This window comes from Candoia aspera, chromosome 1 (genome assembly GCF_035149785.1).
Source record: "Candoia aspera isolate rCanAsp1 chromosome 1, rCanAsp1.hap2, whole genome shotgun sequence".
NCBI classification, from domain to species: Eukaryota; Metazoa; Chordata; class Lepidosauria; order Squamata; family Boidae; genus Candoia; species Candoia aspera.
In genome coordinates this window covers 276,326,974-276,337,393 of record NC_086153.1, presented here as the reverse complement: position 1 = coordinate 276,337,393, position 10,420 = coordinate 276,326,974, and the positions used below count along the sequence as shown (strand labels likewise).

The following is a 10,420-nucleotide window of genomic DNA, read 5'->3' as shown; positions in this document are numbered from 1 at the left end:
AAATGTGAATTCCAGTGTGCATTTCAGTGAAAATCTAATTTAGATCAGGAATTAGTAGATGTTTTTGTGTGATAGGTGTTCTTTCAACAGTATATTAGTTGATTATAGGGCATAGTGCAGCACCCAAGGGCCATTTACTGACACAGCATTCCTGGTATAAATCAGAGCCATTGTGATATAATAGTTAAGGTCTTGAACAGATATCAGTGAAGCCTAGATTCTATTCCACCTTCAGCCATGGAAGTTCACTGGATGACTGTAACCTAGTCACTACTCTCAGCTCACCGATTTGTTGTTGGCTGGGAAAAATAGGAAAGAACTTTATGTATACTCAGCTTCTGAGTGAAAAGTGGGATATAAATCAAACAAATAAATAAATCCTGTCTCTTTATCCCCAGCATCAAGAACACTAAGATATACAGTTTAGCTATACTGCAGGTTCAACTGACAGTGACATCATTACTGTTTTGTTATGGAACTGCAGCTAGACATCACTGAGAAAGTTTATTTTTCAATATTTATGGAGCTTATATATCCTGCTTTTCCTCCAGCAGATGGCACTCAAGGTGGCTAATAAGAATAATTTTAAAACAGTACATTAAAAACTAACTAAAAATATATATATTTGAAACATATATTTAAACACATTGTAAAACAACATCAAACAACCTTGCAGCATTTTGTTTTTAAAACAGTATAGTGCTATGGCTCAAGTTTATTTGGAAATTACTGCCTGTTGCTTAGGCTGTTCCAAGACTGACTGCTGATGAATGTTGGCTCAGAATAAACTTTTTAGTTGATGACAGTTTTTACAAAAAGTCAGATTTGCATTTCAGTTTGATGCATTTGTGTTGTAATTAATGTGGACTTCTAAACATAGATCTTGTCCTAGAAATATCTATGTAAGAGTCATTCTATACTAAAGGCATTACCTTATCAAAGACACAATATTCTTGGTGAAAGAATAATAGCCCCAAATTTATATCAAGCTTTAGTTCTCTAAAGCAGAATTCTATTATAAAAACAATTCTTGGGGTTGGTTCTTTGCATTCCTTTCAGAACCTCTGACTGAAAAGCAGTATGACACAGTGCTGTCTTGGTTCTGATAAAGAGTTTTGTGTAATCCAAAACGCTGCATGGACCATATCACTGTTCATGTTTTCAGAATGTAATTCTCTACGAGCAGCGAGCAAAGTATTGCATCAACATTTGATATAAAGAAGGTGCCATCTAGTGGAGAAATTAAGTACAATGTCCTGGGTCACCCTGACATATACACTTACTTGACCTTGAGGAATGCATCTATTTTTAATCAATTTTATGAAATCTGACTACCCTCCCCCATTCCCAGATCTGCATCTGATCAGATCTGCAGCCCCCAGTTTCAGTATGTTATTTATTCACTGCTAAGTATTATGTCACTACTACCAGCTCATCGGTAATGAGAGCATTTGCGCCAGTACATATTTCTGAGGGAGAATTTATCGTCAGAGTGTAGCCCACCAAACAGATCTTTCTTTCTAGAAAAAGAGGTATTTCGATTTAACTTGCTTGGTGGCAGGAAAAAAGAATAAGGTCAACAGAGGGTGCACCAAGAGAAAGGGCGGGCTGAGAGATCCGTTTGACATTGAGATCCGATGCTAGGATTACGCAATGTCCAGAAAAAGTTTCACAGTCCAGAAAAAAAAAATACTGGAAGATGAAACGGCCTGATCCAGTTAAATGGGAGAAAGAGAAAAGTCTCTACAGATCTGTGGCTGATATTTAGTAGAAAAGACTTAAGTTACGATCATATATACGATTAGACCTTTCGAACTCACTTCCGAGCAGGCGCGAGATACGGAATGTGCTCTCGCAAGATTGTTGCATCAATCATCTGGAGGAATGGAGTGTCGTTGCCGAAACTTTATGGCATAGTTTTGTTTTGCTTTACAACAACAGTGGCAGAATTGCTCCGTGATCAGGCTTGCCAGAGAGCCTCCACAAGGTTTTACGGAATTTCTCTTCGGCAAGGTTCCTGCTCTTACTGCAGGCTCATCCTGCGTACAAATGTCTGCCTGCGCGGCCCTTTCGCACAACGGAACCTTGTTGCTTCCGGCCACCGAATCCAGGGGAATGAAATTTCTGCTGGATCGTGGCACTAGTAAAGAGATGATCTCCCTCTGAGGCTAAAAAGTGAGCTATGGCCTGGATGCAAAGGCTGCGGAGAAACAAGACGCTGCAGTACGGACTCCCGATGATGGTGAGCGGTCGGTGATACGACGAACAGCTAAGTTAGCGGGGCTGGGAGGGGGGCTAGAAAGCGATTGCACGTTGCAGCTTAGCAGGCTACAGGGAAGGCTACATGCTCGGACGTCGCAGAGCGAGGGCTGCTCCGGTGGGTTCTTTGGGACGAGCAAGTAGAAATCTTATTGGCTGGAATCCTATTGAAGGCTCGCCGTTTTCCTCGAGGCTCGTTCGTCGCTGGATGCCGCGCCTGTCAGTCTGGCAAAGGGGGCGAGTGTTTGCTGGCTGAAGGGGAGATGCCGGAAAGTTCCTCATTTCACTCTAGCTCAGTGTTACTCGTATTGTGTGCTTTCTTTATACTGTACATATGAACGGCCTATAACAGTAGTAGTAATAAAGCATTTCTCAACTCAGAGCCTTCCAGAGAGAGTGGACTACACATCCCATTATTTACTTGGATATCTGGGTGAGGGTAATGAGCATTGGACAGTGCTCTGTTGAGGACAACTGTGTTATAGTATGACTTGTGCAAATTAATCCTTTGATTACGTACCATGAAGTCGGTGCTGACTCTTAGTGACCACATATGTAGATTTTCTTCATAATGATCTGTCCCTAACCTGGTCTTTCAGATCTTCCAACAGTGCACACATTGCCACTGTAAGTGAGCCCATCCACCTTGCTGGTCATCCTCTTTCTTCCACCTTTCCCAACATCAGAGTCTTCTCCAGAGAGCTAGCTCTTCACATAATGTGTCCAAGCTATGGTAACTTGAGCCTGCTCATTTTTGCCTCAAGTGAGAACTCTGGGTTGATTTCTTCAAAGATTCATTGGTTTGTTTCCTTGGCTGTCCAAAGTTTAAAAAATGTTAATATTCTACCCTGCTTCTTTAAAGTCCAACTTTCACTTCCAAGGAGTGTCACAGAGAATACCATGGCTTGCATGATTCTGATTTTCGTAGGTATAGACACATCATAGCATCTGAGTATCTTTTCTAAGGCCTTCGTGGCTGCTCTACCAAGTGCTAGTCTGTAGCGTATTTCTTCACTGCTCCTTCCTTTACTGTTGATGGTTGATCTTATAAAGCAGAAGCTATCTACCACTTAAATATCCTCATTGTCAATTCTAACGCTGGTTGCTGTACTTGTTGTAATTGTGCTCCTTGACTTTCATTACTAGAGCTTACAGATCCTTTGCATTTTCAGCTGTTAGAGTAGTATCATCAGCATAGCTCAGATTACTTGTATTTCTTCCTCCAACTTTAAAACCACACTCATCTTCTAAAATGGACAGTAACTGTAGTTTTGTTTTCAAGAGACTGTTTGTTTTTGAGGGTGTCACTAGAGGACTGGTATTAATCTCTTCAGGGATTAAGGAAAATAGTCATTTGATTACTCAGGTGTAATTTGATAGAAGAGAAACTGGAACAGCATACAGTGGGACTTGGAATATTTCAGCAATGACACTGAATCCTGTAAGAGGGGCAAGAGCTACAAGTGTGACGGGTTAGGGGGCAAGATTTAACATGCTTCATGTATGAGGGAAATGTGACACCTTGATTTATGTGACATCCTGTTTACCATTTGCCTGACAATAGAATACATTCTAGCAAGTGTGAAAGAGTATTTGGTTTAAAACAGGAATGCTGCTGATGTGAGACACCCCATTTATCACTCACACACTCACACTCACTATCTGCCTGGCTGTCCTTAGAAGTTGGCTTGCCTATTTTTTTCAAGCCACACCTTAAAGCCAGGAGACCTGCTGAAGGGATTACCCCACTTTTCTGCTCACTCTGTCCACATGAAAAACACTGCCATCATTAAAACGTTCCTCCAAGGAATATTTGTTGAGGTCTTTGCCTCATGACAGACTAGGTGTTCAAAACCAAATGTTTTCTGTTAAGTGGACTGCTTAGGGAAGAAGGACAACATGATTGTAACCTTTTCTGTCATTTTCTGGATTACCATGCTGATCACTGAGAAAATAGCACAGAAACCAAGTCAGTTGTTGAAGAAAGAGTGGAATGCTCTGTCTACCGTTTACGAGCTTTCTTTGTTCCATGAATGTGTCACAAGGACATTGTAAAGAGGTTCTTTATAATACCTCCATAGATACCTGTTCTGATTTATCCTAGACTCATAAAACTTAGAAACACATGTAGGTTTACAAATTTTATTGTTCACTTTCTGAACTAAAAGTTTTAATTAATTAATTAATTAATTAATATACACATACATACATACACCACAGCTCAAAGTTTAGTTGTCCAGCCTAAACTTGAAACCTACCATGCACAATAACTTGTTCCGTGTGAGGGCTACAAGTACTACAGTTCCTATTCTCCTTTATAATTTCCAACAAGATTAACCTCTCCAAGCTTGGAATTTTTCTCACATACCTCCTGGTACTTTTCCATTTGAGTGCCAGTTTCTCATTCAGTTCACTAGATAACTACCTGTAGGTGTCTATAAGGAGAGAAATGTGTACTGCAATGTCACAGTGCAAACTCTACCCCTTGCATATAAGATCACACAAATTTTGGCATCATTATGGAACTCCCTGTTATTTTGAGAACTATGGTATTTTAAGAATTCTCTCTTTTTTTTAATTGTAAAACTCTCTGTAGGTCTGCCCCATCCAACTAGGACAACCTGCAGTGATGCAGCAGTTACTGCTGTGAGTTGATACTTGCTACCACTACCTTTTTTTCTTCCCCTCCACTAGGGGAGAAAGGCCAAGACCAAAAGAAAAAGAAAATCTCTAATTGAGAAAAACAAAGGCACCTTAAACCCTGTATCTGGGAGTCAATCTAACAAAGACTAGGTCTTCTGGGGCATTTTACTGGATTATAACTATGCTATTTAAGAAACAAATTGGTATGAAAATATCTGCTTAAAATAATATTTAGAGTTTATGAAGAATGCACAACAACAATGAAAAATGGATGGGATTTAGCTTAGAGAAAATGATTAAGTTTTAAGGGAGAGAAGGTGAACCAAGGAACAATGGGTAGGCCCATCCAAAATGGTGATGAGGCCTCTAGGAAAAAAAACTGATTTTGAAGGAAATATGGTAAAGCTTCACTGAATACAAAATAAAACCAAATCATAATTGTATCTATTTACTCACTGCATCTAGAAGTCTGGGGGTACTAGATTGCTTCCTGAGTCCTGGAAGAATTCACTCCCAACTTGGGGGGTGGGTACCGTTGCTTTATTTTTTCCCCCACAGCCAGTTGCTGCTCTGAGGAAATTCAAAAGAACAAAATTTATTACATATATTTTTTGTTAGTTACATTCTGTCTTTCCTCTAAGAGCTTAAGGTGGTTTAGATGGAATCTCTTTTCATTTGATCCTCACATACCTTGCTTGTCTTGTAAGAGATTGCTCTCCTTTTTAGATTTTCATATTTCCTTGCCTTTTCCTTTTTTTCCTAATGTCCCCAAACTGATGGACAAAAAGACAAAATGAACTATTCCTTTCTTTCTTGCGGCTCATATTTGTAGTGCACTTGGCTCTCAAATACAGTAGATGGTGCTCCAGTTTCTAAAGTACAGTAAGTGAAATGTCAGAGTTGATTCCTGATCACTGCTGCAGCAGCTGGTGATTCACCCTATGTGACTTTAGCATACTGCACTGGGACAGCAAGTTTTCTGACACTGCTACGATAAATTGCTATCAAGATCAAATTATGTAATTGGACAAATAAACTTGTTTCTATGGATGTTTAAAAGAGCCGGTTTAAGAAACAGGTAGAAAATCTGACCTGAATGCTGAATTGCTCTCCATGCCTACTCCTAGGCCTGGATGCTGTGTCAGTCCAATTTTATTGTTTCAACCACTGATCATAAAAACTGACGTTGTGCATCTTTGATGGATTGGAGAGTCACAAGCAGCAATAGGTAGACAAAGCTTGGAATCCTTGCTGTTTTCCCCCTCCTCCTATACAGCAGCGTTCCCCTGCAATTACAGGTAATCCTTGTTTAGTGACTGCCTCGTACAGTGATGGTTTGCAGTTATGACAGTGATTAAAAAGTAACTTTGTGACCAGCCCTTGCATTTATGACCTTCGCAGTTCTGTAAAGCAAAGGAAAGCTGAAGTAAGATCATAAGCACAGTTGCAGTTTCACTTAGCAATTGCTTTGCTTAACAACTGAGTTGCCGGTCCCAACTGTGGTCGCTAAGCGAGTACTACTTGTAGAGTAACCCCAATCCTTATGGAATTCAGGAAGGCCATCAAGACCTAACAATTCAGGAGGCCTTTGGAGCGTGAAATACAGATAGCTGCCCTGCAGGTGGTGGTGGTTTTATCTGGAAGAGTGTTTTCCCAGAGCATTGCAACACTGACAATTATTGTTATTTGTTAGATTAGTTTATCTTTGTTATGAAGATGTTTGCTGTTTAAAGTTGAAGGAGCCTACAACCCCAAGCAATAAAGAAATACTCTAAGTTGCAGATCCCTGGTGAGGTGATAGGATAGTAAATCCAAGAAAGCCACTTCTTTGTGGCGTTCGAAATGGTTCCTGGGAGCAGGCTTCATTTGAGTCTCTGTTTCCTATTATGAGGACCTTGAAGCCACAGTTCTCAGAACGCTGCTTCACTTCCCCTTGCCTTTCTCAGTGAGATAATTGCAGAGATGGGATGGGACTTTAGAGTACTTCTTAGGGGCTCTGTGAGCTGGATGGGAGGGATTTGGCAGCTGATAGTTCTCCATCTCTGTTTAAAGGCAAAAGTCTTAAATTTGTATACACAAATACCAGTTTCAGGAAGCTCTTCTAATATGCGCTTTCTCAGCCTACCTCTGGAGAGTTTTTTTTCTCCCTCAGTGAAATAAATGGCGGCCATTTATTTTTAAGGGGGAAAAAAACTGCTGAATATGGAACATCCAAATGTAATCACTACATTGCTTAAACTTTCATTTATAGTATTGGTTTGTCTTTTGTAGTTACCGGCTCTTAATAAGCTTGTAATAAAATGGTGGATACAATGAAAAATGTAATACTTTTCATGTAGTCCTGGAGGAATTGTTAAAGCTTGAAATTAAATCAGTTGTCACTGTCTCAAAACAAATTTTAAAGCAAGAAATAATGTTTATATTTTGGTAATAGGATCCTATCCCAAAGTGAAATACGATTGCCTTAAGGAAGTGCTTAGGCAAAAGGAAGAAAAATAGAGAACAGTAAAGAGCTACTTAACAAGAAGTGTCTGCATGCTTTTGCTCTTTAAAAATTTGGTGCAACACAAGTGGTGAATTTAGCATATTCTGTCCCAATTTCACTGCTTTTATCAAATACTTTTACCATTAACCAGTGTTTTGCATTGTGCTTCTTACCACCTCCTACTATTATGTTCATGGGGGTTGGAATTAACTAGCTTTGCTGTAGTTCATTTCAGTAACCAAGTGAGTGCCTATCTAATGGAAAGAATTGCAGCATTGAGCTTCTGAGCTAATGCACTTGATATTGTATTACTCCTTTGTTCCTGGCTGATATCTCTTATTATGAAATGTTCTGACTATGTGCAGTCAAGTCAGTGTTTACTCTTACTAACCACATAGATAGATTTTCCCCAGGAGAATCTGTCCCCAAACTGATCCTTCAGGTCTTCTAGTGGTACACTCATGCTCATCTTCTTCCAATCCATTTTCCCTCAGTATATACTCCATATATAGGTTGAATAAATAAGGTGAGAATATACAGCCTAGTCTTACTCCTTTGCCAACCTGGAGCCAGTCTGTTTTGCCGTGTTCTGTCTGTCCAGTGGCTTCCTGACCTGTGTATGTGTTTCAAACGCAGACAACGAGATGTTTTGGGATTTCTGTATTTCCAAGCACGTATTTCCACAGCTTGATATAATCAATGCAACCAAGGCCCTTTGTCATGTTCCCCGTTGCAAGGCATAAGTGCATCACAATGGGGAACATGCACATTAGGAAAGAGGAAGGGATAATCATAATCCCTTAATCTCTCACATATCCCTCAAGCACCCATATCCATAAAGGAATCACCAACATAATAGAAACGCCCCTCAGACCAGACTTGGCACCCATTGAAAGATCGGGGGAACGCCTTCCCATTACCCCGGGGGACGCACCTGCACTGGACGAAGGCGAGGAAACAAAGGAGAACGCCAGAGATCGCCGGAATCGCCCATCAGCAGACGCATCACAGTCCCAAGCACCCATCCGGTCCTGGCTCAAGGGTCAATGGGGGGTGGAGAAGGACAATGTCCGCCACTGGAGTATAAACAGGACACCCTGCCAACACATAAGGATTCCCGTCTTTTTCATTGCATGCATTCTGTTCCAATAAAGCTGGAAATCCTTAGACCCTCTAAGTGAGTCCGTGTCTTTCTTGGAGCAAGGCTGCCCTGACACCCTTCTATAATCAATGAAGCACACTCTTGACTTCTTTTTGGTATCCTTTGGCTTTCTCAATTATTCGGCTGCATCAGTAGTATTGTGTTGTGTTCTGCTATTTCGAAAGCCATCTTTAACATCTGGCATCTGGTTCTAATCTGTGTTGGATAATTCTAATCAGTATTGCTTTCATGTGACAATCAGAATATTGTATGATAATTTGCAGACTCTGTTAAGTCTCCTTTCTTGGTATTGGTATGTAGATTTACCTCTTCTAATCTGTTGGTCTCTGTGTCGTTCTTCAAATTTGCCGGCATAGCTTGGTTAGAATCTTTACTGTTTTTTTTGTCACTTGCTTGCCATATTTTTTATATAATTATGAAATGTCAGTGAAAAAAATGTATATTTCCTTGCTATATGGGCACAAATTAAGAAATTTGAGTCAGTGTAGCGCAGTGATTAGGAGTTGGACTAGGACTGGTGAGATCCAGGTTCAAGTTTACCCTCAGCCATGAAAATTCACTGAATAACTTTGGACCAGTCGTTTCCTCTCAGCCCAATCTACCTCACAGGGTTATTGTTGGAAAAAATAGGTGGAATGGTATGTATGCCCCCTTGAGTTCATGGAGGAGATATGATACATAAATTTCACAAGTAATGCCAAATTCTTCAAAACCCAGCAATGTTTGATTCTACTGCAGTTGAAGAAGACAGCACATTCTTTATTTTTTAAAAAATGGAATGTGTCTTGCTTTGGGGAAACCTACAGGAAGCTATTTTTCAGACAGTCACAGCTTTCTAAATTCTGACCTGGCCAAGCCTGTAATTCAAAATGACTACAGTGTGGTTCAGAGAAACATTTGCTCATGCTTTCACTACGGAATATATGGCCTGCCTTCTTGTTAAGACTGGATTTTGCAAAATGCCTTTTGTATTCCCTTACCAATTTTGAAGTACACATCTTACTCTGCTTAAGGAAACTTTCCCCCCTGTGGACTTCCTTGTGAGTTTTATCCCGTACATGTATTTCCATGCTGAAAATGTTGTAGTTGCAGAGGTTGAGATTGCATGTTCTCTCCAGCCACAAGGAATTCCCAGCTGTTGAAGCATCACAATCACAGTGACAAACTGTTGACACTCCTTGATAAATTTCAGTGAAGCAAACATGAGTTAAACATCCATGCCAGGGAAGGATAAGTGCTGTTTATTCACGTGTTAAACAGTGATGTACAACAACTCGTCAGGCAGTACTGGAAGCCAAATTTGTTGGACTGTTGTTGAATCCAGAATGATCAAGGTGCCTTTCTTGAAAATTCTACCTGTTCCATAAGCAAGGGAAGTTAGAGCTAAATAGTTTCAATGTGTGGATAAGATGAGGGTGCTGGGATTAGGGATTTTGATTGAGGTTTATGGGATATGGCCAGTCTCTACAAAAAGAATAGAATACACTCAAACTAGTAGGATACCTTACTACTGATATTACCTCAAAAAGATGATAGAGAAGATAGTGTCAATAAGCAAGCAGAAAAGCGTGACCCAATAGATACTATATATATACACTTTCAAAAAGTCTTTGACAAAGGTCATCATCAGAAAACTCAGCTGCTATGACATAAAAATACAGGGGATCTCAGGGATTGGCAACTGGTTAATAAAAAGAAAACAAAAGTAGGAATAAATGAGCAATTATCCCACTGATGAGTTACGTATACTGGGGTCCTTCAGGAATAGATGCTGGGACCAGTGCTTTTTAACTTGTACATAAATAAAATGGAATTACGATTGAGTGGTGAGGTGGTTATTTCTGATGACGGTGCCAATCTGAAGTGGTAAA

The 10,420-nt window shown here is 40.1% G+C and overlaps 1 protein-coding gene across 1 annotated transcript in view; it reads left to right on the top strand.

Moving 5' to 3' along the window:
• Positions 1–2,029: 2,029 nt before the first annotated feature.
• Positions 2,030–10,420, top strand: part of LOC134487781 (cytochrome c oxidase assembly protein COX16 homolog, mitochondrial) — a 29,588-nt gene continuing 21,197 nt past the window's right edge. Inside the window, exon 1 of the mRNA XM_063289833.1 lies at positions 2,030–2,242. Within this exon, the coding sequence (XP_063145903.1) occupies positions 2,183–2,242 (60 nt within the window). The 5' untranslated portion in view covers positions 2,030–2,182. The remainder of the gene's footprint in view (positions 2,243–10,420) is intronic.